This window comes from Motacilla alba, chromosome 9 (genome assembly GCF_015832195.1).
Source record: "Motacilla alba alba isolate MOTALB_02 chromosome 9, Motacilla_alba_V1.0_pri, whole genome shotgun sequence".
Taxonomy (NCBI): Eukaryota; Metazoa; Chordata; class Aves; order Passeriformes; family Motacillidae; genus Motacilla; species Motacilla alba.
Genome location: NC_052024.1, coordinates 18,644,223 through 18,661,338, shown reverse-complemented (window position 1 = coordinate 18,661,338; position 17,116 = coordinate 18,644,223). Strand labels below are relative to the sequence as shown.

General features: G+C 42.5%; 1 protein-coding gene across 1 annotated transcript in view; it reads left to right on the top strand.

Annotated features, from left to right (window-relative positions):
- The window catches only part of USP13 (ubiquitin specific peptidase 13), a 50,870-nt gene extending 40,698 nt beyond the window's left edge, over nt 1-10,172 (top strand). Inside the window, exons 16-21 of the mRNA XM_038145388.1 lie at nt 1,225-1,251; nt 1,966-2,109; nt 3,072-3,238; nt 3,753-3,915; nt 5,431-5,515; nt 6,148-10,172. Coding sequence (XP_038001316.1) covers nt 1,225-1,251; nt 1,966-2,109; nt 3,072-3,238; nt 3,753-3,915; nt 5,431-5,515; nt 6,148-6,241 — 680 coding nt within the window. The 3' untranslated portion in view covers nt 6,242-10,172. The remainder of the gene's footprint in view (nt 1-1,224; nt 1,252-1,965; nt 2,110-3,071; nt 3,239-3,752; nt 3,916-5,430; nt 5,516-6,147) is intronic.
- The last annotated feature ends 6,944 nt before the right edge of the window (nt 10,173-17,116 follow it).

The following is a 17,116-nucleotide window of genomic DNA, read 5'->3' as shown; positions in this document are numbered from 1 at the left end:
TTTATTGTAGAATCACAGAGATTTTGGGGTTTGGAAGGGGTCTTAAAGATCATCTAGTTCCAACCCCCTTGCAATGAGTAGGCACACTTTTCCCTAGAAGGTTTGATAAATGATGTTGCTGTCCTTGACTCCCTCCAGAGAGCCTTCAGTGCATGTCCATGACTCCCTTGGAGTAAAGTCACTGTGCACTTCCCAGGTCCAGCACAGTACAGCAAGACTTAATACACAAAGGACTACAGTTTAAGGGAGCAGCTTTCCAGGCATAGGCTAAGACTCTAAATTTTACTCATTTTAAAAACACAGAATTGTTAGGCCCTAGCAGCTGTGCCTGCATGCACAGTCCTCTTCTCTGGATGTATACAGGCTGACATTAAAAAAAGCTCTGTCTCAAGGAGAAGATGGCAAACAGCTGACTGTAATGTTTGTGGAGAAGAAAGAAAGAGGAGTGATTAAAATGCTGTGCTGTTTTTTTTTTCTTTTCCTCTTGAATACTGTTCCTTTTATGCTGAAGTTCAGAAACAAGAATATTAAATATCTTCCTTCTTTATTCCCTGGGTTTCCCTGGAGAATAAAATGGTTTATAGCAAGTAAAATCATGGTTTTATGGTGTGACCTTAGACCCAGGTGGCTGCACTTTCCCCCAGATGACTGAAGTCTGAGTGCCTCAGTATTCAATATGAAGCCAGTAATGCAACTGCTCTCATGAATGAGTGCCTCCATTTGCTTGGATATTTATGATAATCATGGCAGAATACCATGCTGTCAGTATGTGAAAGAGAGCTAGTACCTGAAATGGCGTGCAGAGCAAGGATATGGCAAACTTCAATTCTCTAAAGGTTTTAATTCCATCCCTTATCTCTGTAAGTTCCTCACAAAGGCCTTTACCTTCTTACCCTCTTGCTGAATGGACTGACCTAGTTTTAGTGTAAATGCATGGGTGATGGTACTTTTTAAAAAAAGATTCTTGCTTAGGTCAGCCATCAGCTTTATTTCCTACTGGTTTATGGTATGAGTGACACTTTGCTCTGAACTGAGTTAGGGAAAACAATTACTGAGCAGAAATATCCCTGCTCTAATTCATGGCAAAAACATCAGGGAAGTAAGGATGAAACTGTCCTGTCTCCATGAGGTCAAATATTTCTATGATTTTAAAAATATGGAATTGTTTTACCCATATGGATCTACTTAGCCTTTTCCCTGTTTTTTCCCATTGCTAATTTTCAGATCACATGACGAACCATTTCATGGAGTGTACGTATCTCATTTTTCTACTGCTTAAAAAATTATTATGCTTTTGCTCAGCTGATGGCTTCTCTCTCCTCACAGAGATGCATGAAGCCTTGCCCTGCATGCTTCCTAATAAAAGCTGATTTCTGTGCTTGTTCAGTGTTTATTTCCTTGTGTGCAGGACTCTCTTTGAGGGTTAGTATAGCCAGAATATGAGCTGTTCCTCTGCCTGCTGCCCCTCAGGAGGATCTTGCAGTTGTGGGGGTCACAGCCACTCGATCCCTCTGCACTCTGATCTCACATAAAACTGTCTGACCCTGTCATCCAGAGGCTGCCAGATCTGGCAGCTGTTATTTCTCTAACCTGCAAGATCCTGCCTCTGAGAGGGGCTTGGTTTTGGCTGCCATCTCTAGCTGAGCTCAGCACCTGACTTCCTCACCCCTTAAAATCCAGTGCTGAGGTATTTTACAATAAATAAAGTCCTGTCAGAATTCATCAAGATTTAGTGATCTATGTGCGGATCTGTGTCCCTGCTGAGACAAAAGATTATCAGTAAGTCCATAACAATGACTGTAATGCTTTGTACAAGGCTGTTTTCTGATGGCTGTGGGTTTATTGAAGTACTAAACCTAATCCAAGCAGTATGTACTGTAATATATGGCACCGTGAGTAACAATAACAAACATTATGCAATGGATGAAATGAGACTTTTATATTTTAGAAGGTCCTTTCTTGCAGCCCTAGATATTGATGAGTCTTCAGTTATGCAGCTGGCAGAGATGGGCTTTCCTTTGGAGGCGTGTCGGAAGGCTGTGTACTATACAGGCAACCTGGGTGCTGAAGTTGCTTTCAACTGGATCATTGCACACATGGAAGAACCAGGTCAGTGACTGGAGGGTGTAAGGCAAACTCAGCTCCTGGTTGTGGATTTTGGCAGTCAGTAGAAATTTTATAATGTGTGACAGAGAAACAACGACGCCCCCCTTCCCCACCTGGGAAACCTGGAGGTGTGAGTGAATTTTCCTAAGCTGCTCCTGGGATGTGCAGATCTTGACCATTATGTGGTATCCTCTGCCTAGAAGAAGACAACAAACTAAGCTACACCAGAAGTCCTGTCCTCACCACTGGTGTGGGCCAGCTCTGTTTCCACCCTTTGGCTAGGTCCGTGCTGCTAAGGGGGAAGCTGACTTGTGACCAAGTGTAAGTACAAAGAATCCTGTGGTCTGGATGCTTTCCTTCCATATCAGCCTTCTCTAGCTCAGGCTGGAGCGTTCATGCCATACTTGGGCTGTCTAGTGATGGACAGGGCTGCTAGATGTTCTCCACTTCCTGTGTTTCATCTGTGCAAAGTTTGGACTCATGATTCAGCACTGAGTACTCCCTTGCCAGGAAACCCCAGATTTGGTTGAGTTCACGCTTCACCATGAGCTTTTGTGTTGCTTGTGTAACTGGGGAATGAGTTTCACTTGGGCTTAGCAGACGTTTTCAGATATGGAATCGGTTCATTTTACATCTGTGCACTGGGTTGTCTAGTATCCTGATGCCATCATTGCTTCCATATCAACCTTTGCTGCTTTCCTGCAGTTGTTTCACTTCTGCAATGTGCTGAGTTATTCCAGTCTGCTCAGTATGAGCACGTGCACCTAGATATTTTGTAAACTGCACATTCATTTTGTTGTTTTCAAGGCTTTCCACACATCTGAGTCCGAATTTAGATGCCAGTGAAATGAACTTTGATTTCAGGACTGCTTTTGAGGTCCTGTGTGTTGTTTGTTTGTGTTTGTTGTTGACTTTCCAGTTAAGTGAGGCAAAAGAAGGAACTGATGAATGTTTGTTTGTTCCAGACTTCGCTGAGCCGCTGGTCATACCTGCATTTGGAGAAGTTGCTTCCAGTGGGGCAGCTGCTTTAGGAGCTGTAGGGTTAGATAACCAGCCTCCTGAAGAGATGGTTGCAATTATCATTTCCATGGGATTCCAAAGGAATCTGGCAATTCAGGCGCTGAAGGCAACAGTGAGTTCATGGGTTATTGGTAGTACTGGGGCTTTGTTTCATGTTCTGTGCTTTGTGCATGTGTGTGCTCAGATGCCTTTGAAATGTGTGCAAAAATCCAGTTAGTGGATGATGAACTTCACTGTCCTGGAACTATCCTGGTGAAGCATGGGATGCCTTACTTCTCTGGAGTTGGGAAGGTGTTTTGTGTGTTTCACTGGAATGGTAAAGTAAGGAAGGCAGCGAGGAAAACTTACCTGCTTTTACAACCTGTTGAAAAATAACCTGGATGCTTCAAGACTGTGTGTGTGCAAAGTAAGAACCTGGGGCAGTGGGTCGCAGTTGTGGCATTATTTCTTTCCCATATGTCAAGATTTTGCAGAGTGCTTGCTGAATACTATTTTCTAGGGAAGTAGAGGTATCTTAAAATTTTTAAGTGCTGTTAACATGATCCTTACTCTGTTCAAAGGCTGATGAGTGGCAGCATGGTGTTAGAGTGTATTAAAGGCTGCTCTTTTGATTGTTTGACTGGCAGAACAACAACTTGGAGCGGGCACTGGAGTGGATCTTCAGCCACCCTGAGCCTGAGGAGGAAAGTGACCCTGCTTTGGACACGATGGATATGGAGAACAATGCTAATGCCAATATCCTTGCAGAGACAGGGTCAGAGGGACCCAGGATCAAAGATGGCCCTGGAAGTAAGTTCTGCTTCAGCTTAGACCTGGCTGTCATTCTGTTGTCACACCCACCCCGTTCATAGAGCTGCTTTGTGTTTTGAAAGTAGTTATTGTGGGTTCTTTTGGACACTCTCCAGACAATTTACTTGCAGTCTTGTTTCTGGGGCTGAATACAGCTCTGTGGGCCACTGAGCTCTGTGGGCTGTATTTGCTCAGAAAACTCTCTGCTTGGACTCACTGAATAAACAGAGCCCAAAGTTTCTTGCTACCCGAGCACACAAGTCTCTCCTGGCCTAGGTTTACTTTTTGTTCTGTTGCTATAAGATAAAAAGACAAAAAAAGCTAGAATGTTTAAGTCTTCAGGGGTTGAGCATCCTGAAGACAACACTGCTGCTACCACAAGCACAGTTGGTGTCCTGCATGTTTTGTTTTCTTTTGGTTGAGATTCTCTGTCATACTGCTGCTAAATAAACCACAAGATGGGGCTAATGTACAGCAAGCAAAGTGGAGAAGAACCTCCTGGAGGTGTCACAGCACTGGAGTACAGAAGCTCAGTGGTGCTGCTAAGGATCTCACAGGAAGTTTTTTGAAGGGTCTTTACTGATGAGTTCTGATAAGTGTAGTATGTTCTAAACTTCTACTTCTGATCTTGAATGTAAAGATCTAGGAAAAAAAAATTACCAGACAATTTGATTTTTGTGTCTGTGGTTGCTGCTGTTATACTAACATTATAAATATCAACCTTAAGTCTTTTGGAGGCATGGGAAACATGGATTATCACTAAGTTAAAAAAAAAAACAAACACACTTGGAATAATTATTTCTTGTACTTAGCCTTTATAGTCTGAGACCCTTTGCTGAGTGCCTGAAATCCTGATAACAATCCTGATAACAAACATTCTGTAAAATAGCTTCAGAAAGCCTTCTCCAGCAAAATCCAGGCCCATGTCCTTATGCAATACCCTGAAAGAAGATACCCTTTTAGTTTTAGTGCTAATTCAGGTGAATGGCATGAATGGGTGGGGATCAAGAGCCAGTGCTGAACTCTCCAGAGACTTTAGGCATAAAAATTGTCATTGTGTTAAAGGAAGACCTTTCTTTTCTGTCCTCTCTTCTATGCTGAAATACGGACTTCTGTGTTTTTGGATGTATAGGAGATCTGTGATCACACATATAGACATAGCTAATTTGTGTGCAGAATGAGCTCCCTGATTGGCACTTTCTGGGGTGCTCTCTGTGAACTGGGGATGAATCTGCTGTTTTCTTTCCTAGTCGGGGCTGTGATCACAGCCCTGCTGTATGTGCACAGGTCTCGGTGGGTTTGATTTGGATTGGTTTGGTGTTTGACAGTGAATCTGAGCCACTAGTTAAGTTGGGAACATTCTGCAGTGTTAACAGAAACTGAGTTTGGGGATGCAGGGTCTGTGCTGGGAGTGCTTAGCTGCTTCTCCAGTATTAGAAAGAACATTTCCCCTGGAGTCATATTGCAGTGGTAGCAGTGAAAGACTTAGGGTGCCATTTGTATTTCTTAAAACAGGGTATGAGCTGTTTGGGTTCATCAGCCACATGGGAACATCCACAATGAGTGGCCACTACGTTTGTCACCTCAGAAAGGAAGGAAGGTGAGTGCATCTGGGAGAGACACAGGGGATTAACAATGTTTGATTTGAAGCATCTGTACAGAGCAGGGTGTGCTCATGGCAGACAACACAGGCTGTTACCATCTGTAGGTTTCCCACCAAAAAAAAGAAAATTGTCACAGATATGATGAGTCAGTTCTGATCCCACTGAAGTCTGTGGTGAAGTGTACCATTGGCTCTCCTGTGCTTGCCATTCCAAATCTCTATTTAATTTGGGGCATTGGTTCTGTATCTGGCTGAGTTTGTCTGAGCTCTTCCCAACTTCCTTTTGTTGCCCCATCAATGGAAAGCCATGGAACCACGGGCTGATACTGGTGCTGCTGGTACTGTGGTGCTGATCCTGGCTGTGATTCTGATATGCTCCCATTATTTGACATTGGGAATCCCTGATTTTCCTTCATTTGAACTGTAACTCCACATGCTTCTGCACATCTCTCCTCCCTTTCAATTCCTGACTCCGGCAGCTGGTTTGGCTGTTTATCTGATCCTTTGTTCTCATTACAATGCCTAATTTTAGATTTTAAACAATTTGAGGTTTGGGTCTGAGAAGTCCCTGATAAATCTGTGGTGGTTTTTTTACTCACGGAATGTAATCAATCTTGTTTTCCTTTCAGATGGGTGATCTACAACGACCTTAGAGTCTGTGCCTCAGAACGACCTCCCAAAGACCTGGGCTACATTTATTTTTACCACAGGATACCAAGTTAGGCCTCAAATCTATCACCTGGCCTTAAGAAGCCATAAGCCTTTTTAAGCTGCCCAAAAAAAGTGTACAATAAAAATCTAAAACCAACAAAAGACCCCTTAACCCTTGGACTGCCAAAAAGCAAAGGAAACCATGGGATGTTTATAGTGTATTTAAAAACAATCATTTGATGCCGCCTTAAGTGTTAGATGGAAGATTTCTATTAGGTGCTGTATAGGACATTGTTTTAAATTTATACACCTTACAGGCCATGTGGATTTCTGGTGGAGTTTGCAGCTAGTGTGTGGAGAATATGGAAGCTTCAGTGTTGAGCAAAAACAGTTCAGCCCAGCTCCTGCCTGTCCTGTCCATGCATCCTTTGAAGACCACAAACAGATATTTGTCTCTTTGGTGACTGTGTTTTCATCCAGAGTCCAGATCATGTAGAGAAATCATTTGAAGGGAGGGGATTTGTGGCTGCTCTTCAAAGCAGGATGTCCTTTTTCAGAGATTGTTTTCAGTGCAGTGGGAAAAGTCAGCTGAAGTTATATCTGTTGGAATTCAGTGGTACAGTATCTTGATTGGACTTTTCCAGGCTTAAGCCTAAGAGACTAATGGAGACAGGAGCAATCTCCTGTCAGTGCCCTCCACATTTTTTGCCAAAGAGAAATTTTATTTTTGCAGACATAGGTTTCTTCATCTTCACTTGAATGTTCATTTTGTAAGTTCTACCAACAGATTCAGAATTACAGATGGCTAAAAGCAGCAGACTTTCTGACTATGAAATTAAATGCACACCCTCAGGAAAGGCAAGGCTGTTATTTAAATTTTGTTTCCTTATGGAGGAGGTAAAGAAGGGTTTAATGTCCCATTATATTTATGTCAGGGAAATTTGTATCTAGACCACTCATATTCCATCTGAAATCAACTCCCTGACAAAGTACTTGCAGTGCAATCCTGCTTTATGCTAAAGATTTCTTAAATATTGACTTTCATATCTGAGTGGAGGAAATTGCTTAGTGAGTTTTCTGATGTATTGATTTACCCCTCTCTTCCTCCAATAAAAAACCAAACCAAAACAATCAACAATCAACAAGAACAACAACAACAAAAAAAAAACCACAATAAAACCCCCCTTGAATTGATATTTTCACTTTCTTTAAACTTGCAAATGCCTCAATAATCTGATCTCTTCCACAGACACCTTCTAAAAGGGGTCTGATATCTCTGGCAGGGATGATGGGGTGGGTAGGCAGGGGCTGGCCTTTCCTGTCTGATTTTTTTTGGTGTTATTTAAGTGTTTTTCACAGGTGAGAATATATATGTGAGTTTTAAAATGATATTTGAAAACACTAATTCTAGACAAATTACAATGGTGAGTGCAAAACCTTTCATGATTCCAAAAAAAGAACAAACCCAAAGGTTCACAGTGTTGGACACTGCTTAGAGGCTGTTGCTGGAGTTGCCTTGTACAATGTTACCAAGCCCTCAAAATAACTTGCAGCAGTCAAAAAAAAACCCACCAAAAAAACCCCAACACTTTTGCAGAGTGCAGGAGAGCCAGAGAGGTGTCACTACATTTTCTCTGCTGTTCCTGCCTGCAAGTTTTAATAGCAAAATCCAGGCAGCTACGCACTACAGAAGAGAACCCAAGTTAAACATCTGTTTATGAGAAGGGAATTTTACTTTTTGCATTGTCTGAGGAAAAATAATTCTCCCTCTGGTCATAAAGCCACACACAGAGCCAAAAACCACTGGTGGTATTTCAATCAGGTTTTGATCATAAAAGATTGTGAGAGAAATTCCAGTGCAGTAATTGTGTAGAGTGTAAAGGTGTCCAATTGCTGGGAGAGCCCCCTGCACTTGGAGCTCTTGTGGACACATTAGTGCAGTGTCCTGGCACATGGCCCTGTGACATTCAGCTGCCTTGTGCTTATTGAGCCACCAGCTCTGGATGAAATGAAAGCTGCCAGTAATTTCTTTGCTTCTTCCAGATTTTGGATATTCAAGGACTTCACCAGAAAGTGACAGGTTTGAAAATGGGATCAGCAAATTATGCAGTGATACATCTTCTATTTAAAGTGAAAGAGGAAAACTTCTGTATATCTCTGTGGTTTTTTGTTCTGGCAGTAGAAAAAGGAGAAAAGATCTTTTTATACCCCTTCCTTTAATTTTTAATTATTTTTTTTTAAATTCCCATGTATATTCCAAAGAAGTTCAACACAACAGCTTCCCTCTTGCCTCATGAACTTAAAGGGCTATTTAGAAACACCAAGATCTGGTGACTGCTGCCTTTTTATTTAGAAATGTTGGGTAAATAAAGGCCAGCTGAGTAACCCCCATGTTCATTACCCAACTGGAAGCATGGCTGGTCTTGTAGGGTCAAGGATGGAGCTGGAATCTTGCAAACTGTTCGGTGTATTCCAGAGGTGTGATGGCTGTGGAGCTGCCTGGTCTCAGGGGGCACATTTGGAGGGTGATAAACTGGAAATGGTGGTTGGAAGGGGAGGGCCCTTGGCTGGCTGTGGTAAGTGAATTGGAGCAGCTCAGGTCCTGGAGTTCTTTTCAGTTCATCACTTTTGTGTTTTGCCTGCCCAAACCAAAGTTAGTCAGTAGAGCAGGGAGCAGTTTAGGGGAAAGGATTGCAGGTTTTCTAAAATTCAGCAGTTAAAAATATGATAGAAGTTCTTCAGTCAGGTGCTTGAGGAATTACTTTATACTCTCCCAAAACAGTGGCCTCTCTCCTTTTTTTGAGTGGCTGGTTAAGTTGTCTCCTTTTTGTGATGGGTTTTGTGTGAAGAACATCAAGAACCTGGAGGGGCAGGGTGTAAACTCCTGACTCCTCAGCCTAATGTGGGGGGGAGAGAAGTTTTGGGTTTTGGGTTTTTTTAAACTCCAGCTTTGCAGAAGCCCCACTCAAACAGACTGAACTGAGGAGATGCCTGATCTGCCAGGCTGTGCCTGCTGCAGTCTGAATGTGCTGAGTGGTGCCAGGGCACAGCCTGGGCACACTCCTGGGTCTGGGGGCTGCAGGAGCTGCTGGGGGCTCCGTGAGCTGGGAGCTTCTTGACACAAAGGAATGGAGGGAGAAAAATCACTGTGAGCTGTTAGAGACAATCTGACCTGAGAATTGCAACAAGCCAGGACCTGGCAGCAAATAATGCTCTTATTTCTCAGACTTATTTTTACTTTTTTTGTATGATACATTTAGGTTAGGAGAAAGGAAGGAAGGAAAACTCAATAACTTTTCCTTGATTTCCTCTTCTCCTCTCATTCCTAGCAGCATGCTGGATCCAGTAGACTCCTCATTCTGAGTCACAATCTCCTGTCTCCAAAACACATGTAGACACAAACTCCTATTTAATCTTCCTAGCTAAAATATAATTAGGATAAAAATTAATTTATTCAGACCAGTAGTTTTAAAATAAGTGTAGATGTTTCCGAATTCCAAATCACTTGTAACTCCACTGGGTTCAGTGACATTAGCTCTGACTGACTTTGGTGTAGGTGAAACCAACATCAGCCAGTTCTTTGATTCAGACAGCCTCCACCAGGTCACAGGACACATTCAGAATGTGGATGCATCCAGAGCTCATTAGATTCCTTTAGAAACCTCTCCAACCGATTCCTTTTATTCTCCATCCTGGCAGCAGCCATTTTTATCCTCTTTGCTGTTCTCATGCATTGGAAGTCTATGCAAAATATGTAACTGGACATTTTATTTTTCCCTGTCACCCTTCCTACCTTAATGGCTGAGATTGGTGTCTGATTTCTGCTCAGTCTTCAGTGGTTTTACTGTTGTATCCTGGAATTGTCTGTCCTGGTTTACTTTGCACCATTCAGAGTTGTTTGCTTGAAGCACTGTTAACTTTCTGGAGAGTATTTGTCTGAGATGAGAAAGGCTGTGAATGACATTGTTGCAACTGTTTTAAATTAAAAAGAAATATTCTCACATCTGGTGACTGTGTGGATTCTTGCTTCTTTATTCCTGTCTGTACTGAAGAAGAATAGACAGAATTTGTTTTGATGCTGCCTCCCACTCTTTGTGTTCATGTCTGGTGTTAGAAAGACCCTGCATAGGGAACAGAGAGGTTTGTGAGAGTCTCGATTTCTTGTGACTCCTGGCATTTCTGTGGATTTAAAAAAAAAAAAAAAAAAAAGAGTAAAATCCCCAAACTCTGAGTGGATATACTACATGGCAAAAAATAGAAAACAGGTTTTAAGTTAGATTGGTTTGTTTGTTTTTAACTATTAGGCCTGTTGATCTTCTTTGATCATAAGAGTTGGCAATGTTTGTGTGGAATAGTGCTGTCATTTCACTCCAAATTTCTGCTTTCTCATGGTCTGTAATTCCTCATACTCAGAAATTTCTTCTGCTGCTCATTAAAGAGTCTGTTTTCCTCACGTGTAAGGACTTCATATAGAAATGTGACTTTTAGGACTCTGGTAGATGCAATGCTGGAAAAGAAGACTGAGGGGTGGCAACTTTTTATAGGATCACGGGACCAGCAACTGGAGGAGAAGTAAGAGGTAAATCTGCTGGCCTCAGTGACACTTCTTGACATAGAAGTAGTGGACATGTGCCATGTTGAGTGATAAGAAATGTAGGGATGGTTCAGCTTCTGCAGTCTAAATTTAATGATCTGTTTTGGTTTCTCTTCTGTCACAGATGTCCTTGGTGACCATGGCAGCCCAAGCCACGCTGTTCACACCGCTTGTGGCAACTGGAAGAGGTGGGAGAGTGGCTCCCTGTAGAAGCTAACCAGCTCTGATCAGAATTTCCAGGAATTTCCTGTATAGGATTTGTGCCTGCTAGCTTTTGCAGACTGTTTGTGGGAGGCAGTGTTGGATAACTGACAAGTTCCCACCCTCTGCTCCCCCTCACTAAGTGGGAAGTTGCGTCTTTGTGTCCCTCAGGTGTACTACAAGCCTAACCCAAATAAGGACAGCACTGACAGCCTGTAAAATCATTGAAATGCTGTAAAATTATTGAAAACAGTTACTGCATGACTGACAGCTGTTTGGAGTGGGTGATTATGTTTTCAGATGTCTTTACCAGTGATTTTTGAGCAGTTTTGTGTGTGGATTTGGTGCTGATGCTTTTCTCTCACTGTCTTTGCCTTTAGGACAGCAGTGCTGTGTTCCTGATCTGGAGCACATAACCAAAGGATTTGTCAGTGCATTTCAGCAAAAAGAACTAAACTAACTTTAACATCTCCCAGCAAAACACACCAGTGTCAAGAGCTCACAGTTAACTTCATCCTAACCTAAGGGTTAGTGTGGTTTTTGTGTCTGTTCCCTTTTGTTCCTCGGTGGAAGGTTCTGGTTGAAGCCATAGGTTTTAGCCAGTTGTTTTTTCTGACAGAGCTTTTCCTCCTGCAGGTAAACCATGGCTGTGTGTTCTGTTTGTTTTCCTGGAGCAGCCCCCATGCCCATGGAGAGAGTCCTGCTTTTTCCATGTGCTGTCACTGTCACAGCCCCTCGTTGGCTGTCAGCTTTTGTCCACAGCAGCACACAGGAATTTTTATCCCTCATGTCTGTGCTTATGTCTCACAGCAAAAACACAGAGCAGGAATGACATCAGCCTTGTCAGCACTTCCACCTCATCCCGTGAAGGACAGAACTGGGAAATGCTGAGAGCCAGCTCCTACGGTGGTATGTGGGAAATTGCTTGAGTGATGACTTCAGTCACTGCATGTTGGCTTTGCGTTTCATAAAGGTTGATTTCTGATATTATTTCTTCTGTTTTAATTATTGCAGAGTCTTCAGGAAAATTCTTATCCACTTTTTTCCCATTTTCCTCATATGGGCTGTATGTGCAGAACCCTTTGGGCCAGGCCTCAGCTGGCATAAATTCCAGTTGTGAGTAGAATTGAGCAACATGTTGAAATAAAAATAAATTCTAAAAATAACTCTGCCTCAGAGTTTTAGGAAAAATGAAAACAAAAGTATATTCTGGACTTAACTTTTAAGCAGAGAAGCATGTTCAGTTGGTAAACAATAGAACAGAATACCTCATTGAAAAAATCCTTTCAGTTGGAGACTTAGATCCTTCCTTTCAGTTTAAGTAATTGAAGTCAAGACCCTTTCAAGTTGAAAAGAGATTTTGAAATATTTGAAGCCACAGACAAAGTTTATTTTTAAAACATATTTAAAAATCGCACAGTTATAAATACAATTAATAAATACAATTTAATATGTGGAAAAGAACCCAAGGAAGGCATGCTTCCATTACAGTACAAAAATACTACATTAAGTGTGGTGCTTTGCAAATAGTCATCTATGACCTTAATAAATTTAACACATCCAGTATGCACATCATTCTTTTTTTGAAGAAATAGATTATTTTAAACAGCAGTGCAGGGAAACACCAAATTAAAGCATCAGTAAACTCTAGGTCTGTGTTTAATATTATACACAGCTGATAATGCACTAAGCATACAGAGGCAGAGTTAGCTGTAGTAAGAAACTGGCCTTGTACCCCGTATGTTCTTACATTCAGATTCTGAATCTGGGTCAGTATGAGCCTTTGTAAGGGAATGTAAACATTCAGGTGTGGGGCTGAGCTCCCACCTGAGCACTGCTGCCCAGCCCTGCCCTGCACTTCCCCACGGACACCGGGAGTTCAGGGAGCTCTGCAAGGGTGTGCAGCAGCAGGGCTCTTCAGATGGCCCAGGTGAAAGTATCTGCCAACCCTGGAATCACTTCTTTCCTCTATGTTGGCTTAAAAATAAAGCCAAAAGAACTGATGCAAGATTGCAAAGGTTTTCAAACAGTTTACAGCATATAGAAGAAGCCACACAGAATGCCTCTCAAAACTATATAGTTTTATTTTACTCTAGATATGTTATACTCTGATATATAAAATATATTTATAAATTTTTTTTAGTTTTTCTGAATTTACAATAGCTTACTGATATTAAAAAGGCTATTTAAATTAAAGGTTCAGCCAATGTCGATGGCATTCTGTAAATGTAGAAGGGGAAAAGAGATCAAAGCACATCAAGTCTTGACCATGCAAGCTTGCTCAATGGGCTGTCACATATTGCAAGCATTTGTAAAGTTACAGCATATTTTAGGAAAATTTAGATTCCTTCTGTCTCTTTACCTTGACTTATGCCTGTTACTTTGTGGGCTGAGGCTCTGAAACTTCCCATGGATTCTCTGACTTGTCCGTTTTTCATTTTTCTACCTTTATTCAAAGTGTCAGTGATCTCTTCATGCATGGCACTCCTGTTCTCTGATTTATTTCACCAGTCCAAAAATCAGTAGAACCATAATGAAGGAATCTGATTCTAGCCTAGGTAAGGTTTGAATAGTAGATAATACTGTATTGCATATCCACCACTTTTTTTCACAACGTGCAGTGCATTTTGTCTTACCATTTTTGTGAATACATGGTATATTATTAACATTTATTACATAGATTCACTGTACAGACTGCTAAGCTGACAACACTGGTGACCAGAAATCACATTTTTTCAACTGTGCAGGTAATTCATGCGAAAATAACTAATATGTCTCGTTTTGCAGATGCAAGTTTGGGCAAAAGAGATCTACAACCAATTTATGCTCTGCTCCATTTCTCACTGGCTCCAGCAGACAATGATTCAGCCTCAGGCTTTGGCTGTACCAGTGAGGACAGCAGTTGTTATTTCTGCCATGGAGGCCTGTGCTCTGTGGATATTCCTAGGATACCTGGCTGTTCTGTGGTTGAGACTAGAGATGGAAATGGGAAAATCCAAACAACCCGGCTTCACTGTGAAAGCTGTGCAGATTGAGCTTTTTAATTCTTGAGAGGGTCCTGCTCTCAGGACTAAAAAGCAGGACTACAACATGTCTACAAAAGCTGTTATACAGATGTCTGTTATTAATTAAACATTTGGAGCAAACATGAAACCCACAACACAAAGTGAATTCTAAGGATGGGATTTTAAAAGGACTCTGCATTTGGTCTATCCTGTTCCAGGTCGAATGAACAACTCAGATCTGAGTCTGGCAGATGCAAAGGACTTGTGAAATGTTCCACAGGTGATATGAATCAATAGTTTAAGAATACCCTATGAGTGAGCCTTCTGCATGCATTCTCTAAACACATGCTCAGGTAGCATTGCTGCATGCTGGGGGTTAATATTGCATAGTGGTTACTGGTTAATGCAGTTGCATGCAATATTGTCACATGAGGTTTTGTGTCATTTGAACCTCCCCCTTAAAATTTTTACAAGTGCTGTGATTTATCAGATCATAAGAAAACTCCACCAGATACAGCTATGTTTATGTGTGTGCCCAAAAGTCAGATTGGTTCTTCAAGCTGACAGAAAGCAGTCTGTGGCCACAAGGCTCCTGTGGTCATCCCAGTTTAAAGAGGTCAGCCAGCAATGACCCTTTTGCCTTCATGGCAAAGCCTCACTCCCTCAACAATCCCTGGGACTGCAGTGCCCGTTCAGCTCGTGCAGTGGTACCAGAGCCAGCCCTCTCCTGAACTGATCATGCCAAGTGCTGAGCACTCTGGTGCAGACTCCAGGCTTACAGGGTTCAGCAGCTTGATGGATCAGGCTTCTAGGTCATAATTATTCCTAAAGCTTTGCAGAGGACAAGGACAGTCCCAAGCTGGGGTTAGGAAAACTTCTTTTTTTCATTGCATGAAATATAAAAAAGGAAAAAAAAAGGTTCAAAAACTTGGAATCAGTTGCCTGGCAGTGATAAATCACCTCTGGAAAAAGAGAGGAGTAACAAGAAAGGGAAACAGGAGTGGGACATGGTGATACACCATTGCAGCACTCTAACTGGGCCTCAGCTCATAGATGTTCTACAGCATCCTGAAATGTCTGAGTCTCTCTGCTGAAATCAGTAGTTTCTGTGTGAAACTGCTTCCCTAGACCTGAGCAACCTTGTGTTTGTGTCACCTTCCTGCCCAGGGGCAGGGTGACCTGGCCCCTGCAGTGTGAGGCAGCGATTCCCCCCTGCTCCCAGGTAGTGCCAGGAATGCTGTTTCCCATCTTCCTTCCCTCCTTGCACACCTGGGCACGTCAGGGATGGCAGGAGGCTCTGACTTGGTCGAGCTCCCAGGGAGTGCTGAGAACAGGACCCAGATTTGCTGTCTCTCACTCTCAGGCTCAATCTGCTACTGTTCAGCACCCGCCTTATTTATCCCACCTCATGCTTGGTTAGAAGCACAAGTAGATGAATTTTCTATTCAGGTTGTTAATATGCTGCAGCCTCCCCACATGTTTCCTCTTGCTGTTTCAGGCAAATATATAAACTTGTCCTGAATATTTAAGGAAAGCCAAGAGGAGGTCAGCTCAAAACTGTCTCTAATCAGCTCAAAACTGTCTCTAATCGGTGTCTGCTGCACTGACAGTGCTTGGCAGAGGGGGCTAGAGGAGGATGATAAAGCCCAGGATCCTAAGGAAGTGCCCAGAAGTCCCAAGAGTTGCTGGGCCTGACCTGTTAGAGTGAGGTGAGCTCAGTCTCCAGCCACTCCCCCACACCGACCAGTCCAGAATGGTGTCAGATGTGCCCCTGTCCCCCATCATCTGCCCTGCTCGAGCCTCTGTCAGTGGCACATTGTTGACTGGCCATAGGCTAGCTACAACAGGAGAGAGCAGCTGGGATCATCTCAAGGCTGTGCACCTCTCTGGACAGGCTTTGCAGCCCATGTCCTGCACAGCAGAGCTGAGAGGGGCTGGGGGCTGAGCCTGCCTGCCAGCCCTGGTGAGGGCTGGGGGCTGAGCCTGCCTGCCAGCCCTGGTGAGTTGTCTCAAGGTTACACACACAGCTCCTGCCAGTCCCATGGTGTGGGCATATGTCAGCAGAGAAATGTAGTTTTGAGCAGTGCATCCCAGGATAAACCAAGAGCTACCTACTTAATTTGTTCTTTTTGGAGAGGCTTGGACTTGCATAACATTTTCCTAATGATTTCTGTGTTACTCATCCACAGGCTGGAGGAGATGTTTAGTGAACTGCCACAAGAATCAAATACCCCTTGTCATTCTGACTCTGAGAAATACTCTTTTTTTTTTTTTTTTGTTGCTGTTAATTTCAAAGACATAAAAATAAAGTCCCTGAACAGCTAATTCCTCTGCATAAGCACTGATTATCCTACACCACAGCACAAAGGATATCCTAGAAGAACTTGTGTGATGGCAGGGCATCAAGCAAAACCTTGTGTACATATGCCTTTGCTTTACAGCCTCTTCTCAAAGCTGCCTCCCTTCTCTCTTATCACTTCCCAGATTCCATTGCACGGCACCTTCTGCTCTGCCTTATCAATAAAGAGCTGTCATCACACATCGCTGTCAAAGCAAAAGAGCAAACTGTTGTCAGCAGATATGCATACAGTAGCCCACTTAGCCAAAGTGACATTCCCAGGCAGTCCCATCCTTAGAGAAAGCTGCAGGAATCAGTTATGAAACACCTGATAGGTAAACAGGAATATATGTGCAAACAAGGAATTAATACAGCACTCTTAAAAAATTTTGGTAGCTGTTTTGTCATCTCTACTCAGTGGGAGAGAGTGAGGGGTAAGCCTTTTATTTTTCTAATGACAATTATTTTTATTTAACAACCTCTAGATGGTGATTAGATGCAGTGATTACACTGTCTTACATGGAATTTTCCTTTAAGTGGTGGCTCAAAATAACAGACAGCTGCAAGAAACTTTAGGTTGGTACTGGTGAAACTGTCCAACTCCCACAGAGCATCTTTCTCTGTGATCTGTGCAGTTGGATTTCTTTTTTTATCCCTCTGAGCTGGATTTTTCTTCTAATGTTGTTTATAGGAAATGTGCTATTTGTCCCACTTTAACACATTCCAATAGCTACTCTGCAAATTGAATTCCTGACCACAGATCAACACATCCAATAACACTTTTTATCTCTTGCTGTTCAGGAAAAATA